This window comes from Pleurodeles waltl, chromosome 5 (genome assembly GCF_031143425.1).
Source record: "Pleurodeles waltl isolate 20211129_DDA chromosome 5, aPleWal1.hap1.20221129, whole genome shotgun sequence".
Taxonomy (NCBI): Eukaryota; Metazoa; Chordata; class Amphibia; order Caudata; family Salamandridae; genus Pleurodeles; species Pleurodeles waltl.
The window spans coordinates 89866787-89883787 of NC_090444.1; the positions used below are offsets into that span (position 1 = coordinate 89866787).

At 43.6% G+C, this 17001-nt stretch overlaps 1 protein-coding gene across 1 annotated transcript in view; it reads right to left on the reverse strand.

Annotated features, from left to right (window-relative positions):
• The window catches only part of LOC138296998 (fucolectin-like), a 115518-nt gene that overhangs the window by 19354 nt on the left and 79163 nt on the right, over nt 1-17001 (reverse strand). Inside the window, exon 3 of the mRNA XM_069236513.1 lies at nt 1725-1901. Within this exon, the coding sequence (XP_069092614.1) occupies nt 1725-1901 (177 nt within the window). The remainder of the gene's footprint in view (nt 1-1724; nt 1902-17001) is intronic.

A 17001-nucleotide genomic window follows, 5' to 3' on the forward strand; every position in this document is an offset into this window, starting at 1 on the left:
CTGCGTAATTCCTGTTCTCTATTGCCCCCTCTTATACTCACAGGGATACTTTCCAATACACAAAATTTTAACAAATTTGTATTCTCCTGATGATGACTTTCAAAATGTCTCGCTACCGGATATTGTTTATCTTCATTCTTGACTGCTCTAAAATGTTCCAGTATCCGTTTTTTTGCTTTATGAATTGTACTTCTATGTAAAATGTATCACATGGGCAGTACAATGCATGTACTGCAAATTCCGTGTAGCAGGTTAGATGTTTCCTTATTACAAAAGGTTTAATTTCTTTAGATAACAGTCCCTCACGGCAACTAGTACTAAATCTACACGCTTTACATGTACCACAGGTGAAAAAACCTTGTATAGATGTCTGTAAATTCTTTGCTGAAGACCGCACCAAATTTACACTTAACTGTTTTTTCAATGAGGAACTCCTTCTAAAAGTAATTTGCGCTCTTTCCTCAACAAAATTTCTGAAATGTTCATCTACAGTTAATATGTTCCAGTATTTGTTCAGACTCCATCTTACTTCCCATGATTGTTTATGAACGTTTGTAATAAATCTGACAGGTTGTTGAATATCGGAGCTCATTCTCCGATGGGAAATTAGTGCTTCATCTCGGTTAATTGATAAGACCTTCCTACAAGCACTCTCAATAGTTTTGTCAGAGTAACCTCTTTCTAAAAACCCACTTCTCTTGGTTTCCATTTCCCCAAGGAAATCCACCTCCTCGCTCTAAGTAGCTCACCATATGGTATACTCTCTACTAGCTTTTTTTTAATGACAACTTTTAGCATGTAATTGACTGTTGCCTGCTGTTTTTTTACGAAACAATACACTCACCAAATTAGAACCTCAAACTTCCAATTTAAGATCTAGAAATTCTATCTGAGTGGCATGAATATGGGCTGTAAATCTTAAATTCAAATGATTTTCATTTAACATTTTAATGAATGCCTCAGCTTGCGCCTCACTTCCATTCCATATACAGAAGATATCATCAATGAAACGTACCCAAAGGACAACATGTTCGTCAAATTGACAGATGTGATACACCACCTGTTCTCTCACCAGTCTAGGTACTTACCCGCATAGCTAGGAGCGAAACAGGTTCACATTGCTGTCCCTTGGGTCTGTCTGTAAATCTTGTTATCGAAAATGAAGAAATTATTAGTCAAACAAATATTCATCATAGCATTTCAGTGTGTTGTAGATAGGATAATGATCTAGCTCTCAAGAAATGTTGACTTACTTGAACTCCAAACTCATGTGGAATAGAGGTATAAAGACTCTCTACATCCAAACTGACTAATAAATATTGTCTTTCCCATGTTATACCCTCAATTCCGGTAAAAAAATCACTTGTGTCTCGAAAATAAGATGGTAAAGACTATACAAATGGCAGAAGGAAGTAATCTACATATCTGGAAGTATTCTCTAGAGAACTTTCTCTTGATGAGACAATCGGTCTCCCCAGTGGATTACTAGGATCTTTATGTAATTTCGGCAGTAGATAAAGTACTGGTAATTTCGGAAAATCACATTTTAAAAAGGAATATTCCTCATTGGTAATTAATGCCTCCTCTTTCCAAGCATATAATTTCTCTAATTATTAATTATTATGAGCTTGCACAAATTTCTGTCTAGTTGTTACCTCATATTGACTACTATTGTTTAATTGCCTTAAACCTTCCTTTAAATACTTGTCTAGGGGCCAGATTACCACATTGCCTCCTTTGTCTGATTGTTTAATAACAATATTCTGCATGCTCCTTCTCTCCTCGATAGCTTGTATTTTCTCCTTTTTTAAATTCTTGTATCCAACTTGCTTCTTCTTGTCAATTCTGTGAAATTCCTGTATCATACATTTCTCAAAAGTATCTATAGATCCTTGTATCACCTGGGGACAAAACATCGATTTTGGCCTAAAGTTGGCAGTTGTTACACACCTCAGTTCAGTCCTCAGGCCTTCGCTATAAAGATTCTTCACAGGGTCCTCAATCCACCCACCGTCACCCACCAACTCTCCCATTGTTTGTAAAACATCCAAATCACTTATTAATAAATTTGATGGAGCAACATTCCGATTTCCCAATTCTCTTGGTGACTTAGGCCCTCATTTCAACTTTGGCGGGCGGCAAGTGCCGCCCGCAAAGTTGAAACCGCTGCGCAGCCGCCAATGCGGCCTCACTCCCGCGGTGTCTATTTGGAGATCCCCGCTGGGCTGGCGGGCGGAAACCTAGTTTCCGGCCGCGAGGCCCAGCGGGGATCTCGGCCGCAACACGGGAGCCGGCGGTGTTGTGGCTGTGCGACGGGTGCAGTTGCACCCGTCGCGCTTTTCACTGTCTGCTGTGCAGACAGTGAAAAGCTCCATGGGGCCATGGCAGGGGCCCCTAGGGGCCCCGCGACTCCCCTTTCCACCAGCCTTTTCATGGCGGTTCATACCGCCATGAAAAGTCTGGCAGGAGGGGGACTCGTAATCCCCTGGGAAGCACTGCAAGCAGCGCTGCCCTGGGGAATTTAAACCGCCGGGACAAAAGTGGTGGGAAACCGCCGGTCCCGGCTGTGCCACTGCGGCGCTTCCACCGCGGTCGTAATGCCCGAGTTTGTACCACCAGCCTGTTGGCGGTACAAACTCCAGAACAGACCGCCAGGGTTGTAATGAGGGCCTAAGTGGCATAGTAATATCTTAACTTCAATTTTCTTATGAAGTGAAACAAATCAATTCTACTTTGTGTATGATCAAAAAAAGCTGTTGGACAAAGGCCTAGGGACAATACTTCTTCTTGATTTTTAGTCACAATTATATCTGATAAATTGACAACTGTCAATCTGTTCCTTGACTGGATGCATTCTGCCCCCTTGTACGAATTCCCATGTAGCTCTCGATCTCTCCTTGTTTTCTTCCATCTCTTTTGCGCTTGCTGCCTCCTCTTTCTCCTCTTCCTTGACCTCTGTAACCTTGCACTCCTTGACCTCTTTGAGTGTTCATTCTCCCTCGCGCCATAAGGTTGAACTCCTTTAAAATGTTGGATTTTACTGATTCCACTTCAGATTGGTTTGACACATCACTTTCACCTGCGTCGCTCCCACTGGGTTCTTGTTGTATTTCTATTCCAATGGTTGCTACCTGCACGGCTTCAGTTGTTGTAGTCTGTTGTCTGGTGGTTGATTGCCTCACTTTATGTAACGCACTACTACTCCTCAGATGGTCAAATTTCTGCCCGAAGGTCAAAATGCAACCCATCTCATAATCAACTTCATCTCTTTGAAATTTACGCTGCTTTTTAGCCATAATTTCCCCTTCCAATTTGTTTAAAAGTTCATTCAATCTTGTTGTTTCTCTCTCAAATTCATCTGGAGTGCATTTATCTTTTAACACCTCGTTCTCCTGTCTATTTGTACTGCTAATTTCTCCACTTCTTTCCGGGCATACTTAATTAATATCTTTAACATTCCCATTGAACAGTCATGATTGTTCGTCATCCATTCTTCAATCATGTCAGGATCAGGGTTAACTGTGTTAGGTAAAGTAAAAATCCTTAATCCTCTGGGAATCCGGTTACAGTCTACATACTTCTGAAGCGTGGTGGCTTCCCACCACTTAGCTTGTTCCCGTTTAGATATCTTCCATAAATTATCCCATAATTGTTTCTTCACCAACTCTTCCTTTTGACCATTACCCACATCCAAAGAATGTTTGTTGCTTAAACCTACAAACAGTTTGTGTGCTGCCTCAATCCTTTTATTTTCTTACAAGGCTGCCATTTGGTCCTAATGTGCTCTATATTATTCAACTTTTTAATGTCATAACAATATCTTAACTGATCCTGGAAGAGGCTGTATACCGCTTGCCACACCAATGAAGATACATCTTATTTATCCAGAAGAATCACAGTATTTCAGATTCTCATATTGCGGCCGCACTCACCTTCTGAAACAAACTGAATGCAGTCCAACGTCCTCCGACCTCGGTTCTGCACTCGTCCCTTGTCGGCGTGCCTCAAACAATTCTGCGATGCTTTCCGTATTTCCAATTCACAGTAAAAACAACGTGGGGGCGGGCTGACGATATCCAAATGTTTATATCTCCATAAAACTTCGCCATATCGCCGCCGCTTACAATGCGGTTAGCTCTTGGGGGGATGGCGAGCCCCAAAACATTTCAACAAACTCCAGTTCCTGCTATTCAAATATAATTGAAAAGTAGACCACGTACCACGGCTATATTACTCAGCATGCCTTATTTAATTCCAAATGGCAGAAAACCTCAACGCATTTTATATATATATATATATCATTGACACCTCCTGCTCCGTAAGGGGCCACAGACCCTGCAGGGCGGCCTGGGTTACTGGGGCGAAGCATCCCACAGAAAATATCTCCAAAAAACGAAAAGCCCAGGCACCACTCCATGTTAAAATCCAAGCATTTAATAGCATTTCTGAGCAGCAAGACAAAAAATCCTGACGCGTTTCGGCAACAGCATGCCTTGTTCACAGGTAAGTAAGAGCAGGTGTGAGTGAGCCAGTGCTTTTTAAATACACAGTCATGTGACTTCAATAACCAAACTCCAACTCCCATAATGCACAGTTCCATATAAATAACTTCCTGAACTGGAGCGCTTAATTTCCATATAGCTGCAATAGCGTCACAGGCACTTCAGTTCACCATATATATGTTCTTGTGTGCATTAGGTATCCATTACTTGATAGTCCACTTGCTTTTACAGTTGCTGCCCAGCATGATAACAGCTATAGAAGGAATACATGAAAAGTAAGAGGAGAGGCACACTGTCTCCCTCCTATCCCTTGCTCACCTCCATCACAATATATTTCTCGGATAAATGCCTTGTTTGCATGAAGGAGAGCGGTTCGGGCCCCTTCCATAAAACTATCATTGACACCTCCTGCTCCGTAAGGGGCCACAGACCCTGCAGGGCGGCCTGGGTTACTGGGGCGAAGCATCCCACAGAAAATATCTCCAAAAAACGAAAAGCCCAGGCACCACTCCATGTTAAAATCCAAGCATTTAATAGCATTTCTGAGCAGCAAGACAAAAAATCCTGACGCGTTTCGGCAACAGCATGCCTTGTTCACAGGTAAGTAAGAGCAGGTGTGAGTGAGCCAGTGCTTTTTAAATACACAGTCATGTGACTTCAATAACCAAACTCCAACTCCCATAATGCACAGTTCCATATAAATAACTTCCTGAACTGGAGCGCTTAATTTCCATATAGCTGCAATAGCGTCACAGGCACTTCAGTTCACCATATATATGTTCTTGTGTGCATTAGGTATCCATTACTTGATAGTCCACTTGCTTTTACAGTTGCTGCCCAGCATGATAACAGCTATACAAGGAATACATGAAAAGTAAGAGGAGAGGCACACTGTCTCCCTCCTATCCCTTGCTCACCTCCATCACAATATATTTCTCGGATAAATGCCTTGTTTGCATGAAGGAGAGCGGTTCGGGCCCCTTCCATAAAACTATCATTGACACCTCCTGCTCCGTAAGGGGCCACAGACCCTGCAGGGCGGCCTGGGTTACTGGGGCGAAGCATCCCACAGAAAATATCTCCAAAAAACGAAAAGCCCAGGCACCACTCCATGTTAAAATCCAAGCATTTAATAGCATTTCTGAGCAGCAAGACAAAAAATCCTGGCGCGTTTCGGCAACAGCATGCCTTGTTCACAGGTAAGTAAGAGCAGGTGTGAGTGAGCCAGTGCTTTTTAAATACACAGTCATGTGACTTCAATAACCAAACTCCAACTCCCATAATGCACAGTTCCATATAAATAACTTCCTGAACTGGAGCGCTTAATTTCCATATAGCTGCAATAGCGTCACAGGCACTTCAGTTCACCATATATATGTTCTTGTGTGCATTAGGTATCCATTACTTGATAGTCCACTTGCTTTTACAGTTGCTGCCCAGCATGATAACAGCTATACAAGGAATACATGAAAAGTAAGAGGAGAGGCACACTGTCTCCCTCCTATCCCTTGCTCACCTCCATCACAATATATTTCTCGGATAAATGCCTTGTTTGCATGAAGGAGAGCGGTTCGGGCCCCTTCCATAAAACTATCATTGACACCTCCTGCTCCGTAAGGGGCCACAGACCCTGCAGGGCGGCCTGGGTTACTGGGGCGAAGCATCCCACAGAAAATATCTCCAAAAAACGAAAAGCCCAGGCACCACTCCATGTTAAAATCCAAGCATTTAATAGCATTTCTGAGCAGCAAGACAAAAAATCCTGACGCGTTTCGGCAACAGCATGCCTTGTTCACAGGTAAGTAAGAGCAGGTGTGAGTGAGCCAGTGCTTTTTAAATACACAGTCATGTGACTTCAATAACCAAACTCCAACTCCCATAATGCACAGTTCCATATAAATAACTTCCTGAACTGGAGCGCTTAATTTCCATATAGCTGCAATAGCGTCACAGGCACTTCAGTTCACCATATATATGTTCTTGTGTGCATTAGGTATCCATTACTTGATAGTCCACTTGCTTTTACAGTTGCTGCCCAGCATGATAACAGCTATACAAGGAATACATGAAAAGTAAGAGGAGAGGCACACTGTCTCCCTCCTATCCCTTGCTCACCTCCAACACAATATATTTCTCGGATAAATGCCTTGTTTGCATGAAGGAGAGCGGTTCGGGCCCCTTCCATAAAACTATCATTGACACCTCCTGCTCCGTAAGGGGCCACAGACCCTGCAGGGCGGCCTGGGTTACTGGGGCGAAGCATCCCACAGAAAATATCTCCAAAAAACGAAAAGCCCAGGCACCACTCCATGTTAAAATCCAAGCATTTAATAGCATTTCTGAGCAGCAAGACAAAAAATCCTGACGCGTTTCGGCAACAGCATGCCTTGTTCACAGGTAAGTAAGAGCAGGTGTGAGTGAGCCAGTGCTTTTTAAATACACAGTCATGTGACTTCAATAACCAAACTCCAACTCCCATAATGCACAGTTCCATATAAATAACTTCCTGAACTGGAGCGCTTAATTTCCATATAGCTGCAATAGCGTCACAGGCACTTCAGTTCACCATATATATGTTCTTGTGTGCATTAGGTATCCATTACTTGATAGTCCACTTGCTTTTTCAGTTGCTGCCCAGCATGATAACAGCTATACAAGGAATACATGAAAAGTAAGAGGAGAGGCACACTGTCTCCCTCCTATCCCTTGCTCACCTCCATCACAATATATTTCTCGGATAAATGCCTTGTTTGCATGAAGGAGAGCGGTTCGGGCCCCTTCCATAAAACTATCATTGACACCTCCTGCTCCGTAAGGGGCCACAGACCCTGCAGGGCGGCCTGGGTTACTGGGGCGAAGCATCCCACAGAAAATATCTCCAAAAAACGAAAAGCCCAGGCACCACTCCATGTTAAAATCCAAGCATTTAATAGCATTTCTGAGCAGCAAGACAAAAAATCCTGGCGCGTTTCGGCAACAGCATGCCTTGTTCACAGGTAAGTAAGAGCAGGTGTGAGTGAGCCAGTGCTTTTTAAATACACAGTCATGTGACTTCAATAACCAAACTCCAACTCCCATAATGCACAGTTCCATATAAATAACTTCCTGAACTGGAGCGCTTAATTTCCATATAGCTGCAATAGCGTCACAGGCACTTCAGTTCACCATATATATGTTCTTGTGTGCATTAGGTATCCATTACTTGATAGTCCACTTGCTTTTACAGTTGCTGCCCAGCATGATAACAGCTATACAAGGAATACATGAAAAGTAAGAGGAGAGGCACACTGTCTCCCTCCTATCCCTTGCTCACCTCCATCACAATATATTTCTCGGATAAATGCCTTGTTTGCATGAAGGAGAGCGGTTCGGGCCCCTTCCATAAAACTATCATTGACACCTCCTGCTCCGTAAGGGGCCACAGACCCTGCAGGGCGGCCTGGGTTACTGGGGCGAAGCATCCCACAGAAAATATCTCCAAAAAACGAAAAGCCCAGGCACCACTCCATGTTAAAATCCAAGCATTTAATAGCATTTCTGAGCAGCAAGACAAAAAATCCTGACGCGTTTCGGCAACAGCATGCCTTGTTCACAGGTAAGTAAGAGCAGGTGTGAGTGAGCCAGTGCTTTTTAAATACACAGTCATGTGACTTCAATAACCAAACTCCAACTCCCATAATGCACAGTTCCATATAAATAACTTCCTGAACTGGAGCGCTTAATTTCCATATAGCTGCAATAGCGTCACAGGCACTTCAGTTCACCATATATATGTTCTTGTGTGCATTAGGTATCCATTACTTGATAGTCCACTTGCTTTTACAGTTGCTGCCCAGCATGATAACAGCTATACAAGGAATACATGAAAAGTAAGAGGAGAGGCACACTGTCTCCCTCCTATCCCTTGCTCACCTCCATCACAATATATTTCTCGGATAAATGCCTTGTTTGCATGAAGGAGAGCGGTTCGGGCCCCTTCCATAAAACTATCATTGACACCTCCTGCTCCGTAAGGGGCCACAGACCCTGCAGGGCGGCCTGGGTTACTGGGGCGAAGCATCCCACAGAAAATATCTCCAAAAAACGAAAAGCCCAGGCACCACTCCATGTTAAAATCCAAGCATTTAATAGCATTTCTGAGCAGCAAGACAAAAAATCCTGACGCGTTTCGGCAACAGCATGCCTTGTTCACAGGTAAGTAAGAGCAGGTGTGAGTGAGCCAGTGCTTTTTAAATACACAGTCATGGGACTTCAATAACCAAACTCCAACTCCCATAATGCACAGTTCCATATAAACAACTTCCTGAACTGGAGCGCTTAATTTCCATATAGCTGCAATAGCGTCACAGGCACTTCAGTTCACCATATATATGTTCTTGTGTGCATTAGGTATCCATTACTTGATAGTCCACTTGCTTTTACAGTTGCTGCCCAGCATGATAACAGCTATACAAGGAATACATGAAAAGTAAGAGGAGAGGCACACTGTCTCCCTCCTATCCCTTGCTCACCTCCATCACAATATATTTCTCGGATAAATGCCTTGTTTGCATGAAGGAGAGCGGTTCGGGCCCCTTCCATAAAACTATCATTGACACCTCCTGCTCCGTAAGGGGCCACAGACCCTGCAGGGCGGCCTGGGTTACTGGGGCGAAGCATCCCACAGAAAATATCTCCAAAAAACGAAAAGCCCAGGCACCACTCCATGTTAAAATCCAAGCATTTAATAGCATTTCTGAGCAGCAAGACAAAAAATCCTGACGCGTTTCGGCAACAGCATGCCTTGTTCACAGGTAAGTAAGAGCAGGTGTGAGTGAGCCAGTGCTTTTTAAATACACAGTCATGTGACTTCAATAACCAAACTCCAACTCCCATAATGCACAGTTCCATATAAATAACTTCCTGAACTGGAGCGCTTAATTTCCATATAGCTGCAATAGCGTCACAGGCACTTCAGTTCACCATATATATGTTCTTGTGTGCATTAGGTATCCATTACTTGATAGTCCACTTGCTTTTACAGTTGCTGCCCAGCATGATAACAGCTATACAAGGAATACATGAAAAGTAAGAGGAGAGGCACACTGTCTCCCTCCTATCCCTTGCTCACCTCCATCACAATATATTTCTCGGATAAATGCCTTGTTTGCATGAAGGAGAGCGGTTCGGGCCCCTTCCATAAAACTATCATTGACACCTCCTGCTCCGTAAGGGGCCACAGACCCTGCAGGGCGGCCTGGGTTACTGGGGCGAAGCATCCCACAGAAAATATCTCCAAAAAACGAAAAGCCCAGGCACCACTCCATGTTAAAATCCAAGCATTTAATAGCATTTCTGAGCAGCAAGACAAAAAATCCTGACGCGTTTCGGCAACAGCATGCCTTGTTCACAGGTAAGTAAGAGCAGGTGTGAGTGAGCCAGTGCTTTTTAAATACACAGTCATGTGACTTCAATAACCAAACTCCAACTCCCATAATGCACAGTTCCATATAAATAACTTCCTGAACTGGAGCGCTTAATTTCCATATAGCTGCAATAGCGTCACAGGCACTTCAGTTCACCATATATATGTTCTTGTGTGCATTAGGTATCCATTACTTGATAGTCCACTTGCTTTTACAGTTGCTGCCCAGCATGATAACAGCTATACAAGGAATACATGAAAAGTAAGAGGAGAGGCACACTGTCTCCCTCCTATCCCTTGCTCACCTCCATCACAATATATTTCTCGGATAAATGCCTTGTTTGCATGAAGGAGAGCGGTTCGGGCCCCTTCCATAAAACTATCATTGACACCTCCTGCTCCGTAAGGGGCCACAGACCCTGCAGGGCGGCCTGGGTTACTGGGGCGAAGCATCCCACAGAAAATATCTCCAAAAAACGAAAAGCCCAGGCACCACTCCATGTTAAAATCCAAGCATTTAATAGCATTTCTGAGCAGCAAGACAAAAAATCCTGACGCGTTTCGGCAACAGCATGCCTTGTTCACAGGTAAGTAAGAGCAGGTGTGAGTGAGCCAGTGCTTTTTAAATACACAGTCATGTGACTTCAATAACCAAACTCCAACTCCCATAATGCACAGTTCCATATAAATAACTTCCTGAACTGGAGCGCTTAATTTCCATATAGCTGCAATAGCGTCACAGGCACTTCAGTTCACCATATATATGTTCTTGTGTGCATTAGGTATCCATTACTTGATAGTCCACTTGCTTTTACAGTTGCTGCCCAGCATGATAACAGCTATACAAGGAATACATGAAAAGTAAGAGGAGAGGCACACTGTCTCCCTCCTATCCCTTGCTCACCTCCATCACAATATATTTCTCGGATAAATGCCTTGTTTGCATGAAGGAGAGCGGTTCGGGCCCCTTCCATAAAACTATCATTGACACCTCCTGCTCCGTAAGGGGCCACAGACCCTGCAGGGCGGCCTGGGTTACTGGGGCGAAGCATCCCACAGAAAATATCTCCAAAAAACGAAAAGCCCAGGCACCACTCCATGTTAAAATCCAAGCATTTAATAGCATTTCTGAGCAGCAAGACAAAAAATCCTGACGCGTTTCGGCAACAGCATGCCTTGTTCACAGGTAAGTAAGAGCAGGTGTGAGTGAGCCAGTGCTTTTTAAATACACAGTCATGGGACTTCAATAACCAAACTCCAACTCCCATAATGCACAGTTCCATATAAATAACTTCCTGAACTGGAGCGCTTAATTTCCATATAGCTGCAATAGCGTCACAGGCACTTCAGTTCACCATATATATGTTCTTGTGTGCATTAGGTATCCATTACTTGATAGTCCACTTGCTTTTACAGTTGCTGCCCAGCATGATAACAGCTATAGAAGGAATACATGAAAAGTAAGAGGAGAGGCACACTGTCTCCCTACTATCCCTTGCTCACCTCCATCACAATATATTTCTCGGATAAATGCCTTGTTTGCATGAAGGAGAGCGGTTCGGGCCCCTTCCATAAAACTATCATTGACACCTCCTGCTCCGTAAGGGGCCACAGACCCTGCAGGGCGGCCTGGGTTACTGGGGCGAAGCATCCCACAGAAAATATCTCCAAAAAACGAAAAGCCCAGGCACCACTCCATGTTAAAATCCAAGCATTTAATAGCATTTCTGAGCAGCAAGACAAAAAATCCTGACGCGTTTCGGCAACAGCATGCCTTGTTCACAGGTAAGTAAGAGCAGGTGTGAGTGAGCCAGTGCTTTTTAAATACACAGTCATGTGACTTCAATAACCAAACTCCAACTCCCATAATGCACAGTTCCATATAAATAACTTCCTGAACTGGAGCGCTTAATTTCCATATAGCTGCAATAGCGTCACAGGCACTTCAGTTCACCATATATATGTTCTTGTGTGCATTAGGTATCCATTACTTGATAGTCCACTTGCTTTTACAGTTGCTGCCCAGCATGATAACAGCTATACAAGGAATACATGAAAAGTAAGAGGAGAGGCACACTGTCTCCCTCCTATCCCTTGCTCACCTCCATCACAATATATTTCTCGGATAAATGCCTTGTTTGCATGAAGGAGAGCGGTTCGGGCCCCTTCCATAAAACTATCATTGACACCTCCTGCTCCGTAAGGGGCCACAGACCCTGCAGGGCGGCCTGGGTTACTGGGGCGAAGCATCCCACAGAAAATATCTCCAAAAAACGAAAAGCCCAGGCACCACTCCATGTTAAAATCCAAGCATTTAATAGCATTTCTGAGCAGCAAGACAAAAAATCCTGACGCGTTTCGGCAACAGCATGCCTTGTTCACAGGTAAGTAAGAGCAGGTGTGAGTGAGCCAGTGCTTTTTAAATACACAGTCATGTGACTTCAATAACCAAACTCCAACTCCCATAATGCACAGTTCCATATAAATAACTTCCTGAACTGGAGCGCTTAATTTCCATATAGCTGCAATAGCGTCACAGGCACTTCAGTTCACCATATATATGTTCTTGTGTGCATTAGGTATCCATTACTTGATAGTCCACTTGCTTTTACAGTTGCTGCCCAGCATGATAACAGCTATACAAGGAATACATGAAAAGTAAGAGGAGAGGCACACTGTCTCCCTCCTATCCCTTGCTCACCTCCATCACAATATATTTCTCGGATAAATGCCTTGTTTGCATGAAGGAGAGCGGTTCGGGCCCCTTCCATAAAACTATCATTGACACCTCCTGCTCCGTAAGGGGCCACAGACCCTGCAGGGCGGCCTGGGTTACTGGGGCGAAGCATCCCACAGAAAATATCTCCAAAAAACGAAAAGCCCAGGCACCACTCCATGTTAAAATCCAAGCATTTAATAGCATTTCTGAGCAGCAAGACAAAAAATCCTGACGCGTTTCGGCAACAGCATGCCTTGTTCACAGGTAAGTAAGAGCAGGTGTGAGTGAGCCAGTGCTTTTTAAATACACAGTCATGTGACTTCAATAACCAAACTCCAACTCCCATAATGCACAGTTCCATATAAATAACTTCCTGAACTGGAGCGCTTAATTTCCATATAGCTGCAATAGCGTCACAGGCACTTCAGTTCACCATATATATGTTCTTGTGTGCATTAGGTATCCATTACTTGATAGTCCACTTGCTTTTACAGTTGCTGCCCAGCATGATAACAGCTATACAAGGAATACATGAAAAGTAAGAGGAGAGGCACACTGTCTCCCTCCTATCCCTTGCTCACCTCCATCACAATATATTTCTCGGATAAATGCCTTGTTTGCATGAAGGAGAGCGGTTCGGGCCCCTTCCATAAAACTATCATTGACACCTCCTGCTCCGTAAGGGGCCACAGACCCTGCAGGGTGGCCTGGGTTACTGGGGCGAAGCATCCCACAGAAAATATCTCCAAAAAACGAAAAGCCCAGGCACCACTCCATGTTAAAATCCAAGCATTTAATAGCATTTCTGAGCAGCAAGACAAAAAATCCTGACGCGTTTCGGCAACAGCATGCCTTGTTCACAGGTAAGTAAGAGCAGGTGTGAGTGAGCCAGTGCTTTTTAAATACACAGTCATGTGACTTCAATAACCAAACTCCAACTCCCATAATGCACAGTTCCATATAAATAACTTCCTGAACTGGAGCGCTTAATTTCCATTTAGCTGCAATAGCGTCACAGGCACTTCAGTTCACCATATATATGTTCTTGTGTGCATTAGGTATCCATTACTTGATAGTCCACTTGCTTTTACAGTTGCTGCCCAGCATGATAACAGCTATACAAGGAATACATGAAAAGTAAGAGGAGAGGCACACTGTCTCCCTCCTATCCCTTGCTCACCTCCAACACAATATATTTCTCGGATAAATGCCTTGTTTGCATGAAGGAGAGCGGTTCGGGCCCCTTCCATAAAACTATCATTGACACCTCCTGCTCCGTAAGGGGCCACAGACCCTGCAGGGCGGCCTGGGTTACTGGGGCGAAGCATCCCACAGAAAATATCTCCAAAAAACGAAAAGCCCAGGCACCACTCCATGTTAAAATCCAAGCATTTAATAGCATTTCTGAGCAGCAAGACAAAAAATCCTGACGCGTTTCGGCAACAGCATGCCTTGTTCACAGGTAAGTAAGAGCAGGTGTGAGTGAGCCAGTGCTTTTTAAATACACAGTCATGTGACTTCAATAACCAAACTCCAACTCCCATAATGCACAGTTCCATATAAATAACTTCCTGAACTGGAGCGCTTAATTTCCATATAGCTGCAATAGCGTCACAGGCACTTCAGTTCACCATATATATGTTCTTGTGTGCATTAGGTATCCATTACTTGATAGTCCACTTGCTTTTACAGTTGCTGCCCAGCATGATAACAGCTATACAAGGAATACATGAAAAGTAAGAGGAGAGGCACACTGTCTCCCTCCTATCCCTTGCTCACCTCCATCACAATATATTTCTCGGATAAATGCCTTGTTTGCATGAAGGAGAGCGGTTCGGGCCCCTTCCATAAAACTATCATTGACACCTCCTGCTCCGTAAGGGGCCACAGACCCTGCAGGGCGGCCTGGGTTACTGGGGCGAAGCATCCCACAGAAAATATCTCCAAAAAACGAAAAGCCCAGGCACCACTCCATGTTAAAATCCAAGCATTTAATAGCATTTCTGAGCAGCAAGACAAAAAATCCTGACGCGTTTCGGCAACAGCATGCCTTGTTCACAGGTAAGTAAGAGCAGGTGTGAGTGAGCCAGTGCTTTTTAAATACACAGTCATGTGACTTCAATAACCAAACTCCAACTCCCATAATGCACAGTTCCATATAAATAACTTCCTGAACTGGAGCGCTTAATTTCCATATAGCTGCAATATATATATATATAATGAAGATTACTATATGTTAAAAACATAAATTAAAGAAATTCACCAGTTATTATTAGAGTTATCTCAAGTAAATATAATTCGTGCCCTAAGGTGATTATAGCTCTCGCCATGCACTGCTAATTACCCAACAAATTACAGTACTCATGACATGTTTGATAACAACATTGATAATGTCACTGTAACATCTGCAGTAAAATTATTGATCAGATAACTGTGCATGGCGGGGGCTGTACAAAAGAAGCTATAGAAATGGGATGTCAGTTAAATGTCAAGTGAGTATCTCAGGGTGTCCAGTGGGGCTGGGGTGGAGGCACCCTGAAGTGGGCTTAGGCAGGTATAAAGAAAATATATGTGGCACCAGGGGGACAGGAGTATGAGCAGGGTTACTCGTGTCAGGCCATGTATTGCTGGTACAGCCTGGCTACAGTAAGCTGCATTTGATGTCAATACGTATGGCAGGGTGTTTGTCTGGAGTCAGTATATGTAGACATACACCCACACAAGCACATACATGTAAAGTGGTATAGGAAAGTGACTTATTAATTTAGGAGAGATGTCACTATTTTGTTACATGAAGTTAAAGGTTGCAGTAATTTAAACCTGGGCTCAACCCCTGGTATCAATGGCACAGAGCAGACATGCTCAACTTAGAGAACTAAGAATCCTTAGAGAAGGATTTAGGAATAACAAAACAGTTTGAAGGTCAAGCAAACAACATAATAAAACTTGTACTTCATTTACAAAACAAAAGTGTATAATTTAGTGACCAAAGTGACACCAAAATGACAATAATCTAATAAGGCAAACTGAAGATATGAATTTTAGAAGATTTAAGTAAAAATAGAGGAAAAAACAGAAAGCACCAATGACCTATGGTTGCTGTTGGCCCGGACCTAGGCATGATTTCAGACCAACTGCAATGGACTGTGGTTCAGATTCACCAACCAGGGCTGACCTACTCAGAGGTTTTACCTTAGGATTTTGTCTCAGAAGTGGACGTTAAAATCCTTCAGTGGGGCAAGGTTGCAGGCTGTATCTGAAAAAGTCTTCATAACCTCGGATAGGCATTGGATGAGGTTCTGCTGAAGTCATTGGTTTTGGTGAGAATAGCTCAGAGTGGGATAATTGAAATATTGCACCTGGAGAAATCCTCTTGCTTTATTTTTACCTATGTTTGCCCATTCTAGATTTTTTACTTCGGACTTCGCCTCTTTTTTGGAGCTTAGAATCCTCCAGCAGGGTAGGGCTGTGAGCTGCATCCAGCTATGAATTCCATGAGGCCTGATACCTTCTTGATGAGGGCTCACTGAACTGGATTCGCTGAAGAGGTGAAACTCTGAATGGAGGAAACCTGTTTCTTCAGCTCAACAAGGTTATGTCTTGGGTAGATTGGCTTGGTAGGTTTGTCTTGGTCCTCCAGAGGTCTGTGAGCTCAAAAAGATTCTAAGTTCCAGCTTTTCAGAGGTGATAGGAGAAATCCAGTTAGACACAGCCAATGTCCCAAAGACTTCAGAAACAGCACTTAGGGGTCAAGACTCACTCCAGCAGAGGCCACCACCAGGTAAGGTCCAGTTGTTACTAGTCAGCTGAGCACTACAGGGAAAAATCTTCTTGCAGCTTGTTGTTGCACGGTAGCTTGCAAAGAAGGTCAGCCAACTGACCCCTGAAATTTATTTCTTATTCCTGGGTAAAACTGGTAGCAGGTCCAGCCTTTCAGGTCTTTTTAGAGGTCTCAACCACCAGATATAGTCCTCCTTCTGTTCTTTCACAGGTCCAGAGTGTTCTGAAGAAGGTGCCTTTGTCATAAGGACTCTCGTATTACAACAAGACTGCTGGATTTGTGGCGGCAGCATCTATGCTTGTAGGAGACTGAGTCACTCCCACACCTGTTGGCAGCTGCCAGTCCAAACCTCCCGACTCTCTAGCAGCACCTCATCCAAACCCAAATGGTAAAGAGATAATGAGGAATAACAAAATCAGGATTGTGAAAATCAGAGGTGTAAATATGAACAACCTCAGCATATTACAATAACATGAATATACAATTCCTACCAGTGGTGGCCAGTAATTTTAGGAGGGAAGGGGCGGGCAGGACACACAGGCATACACACATCCATTGATAACACTCATTATCAAATATTCAAACATACACGCAC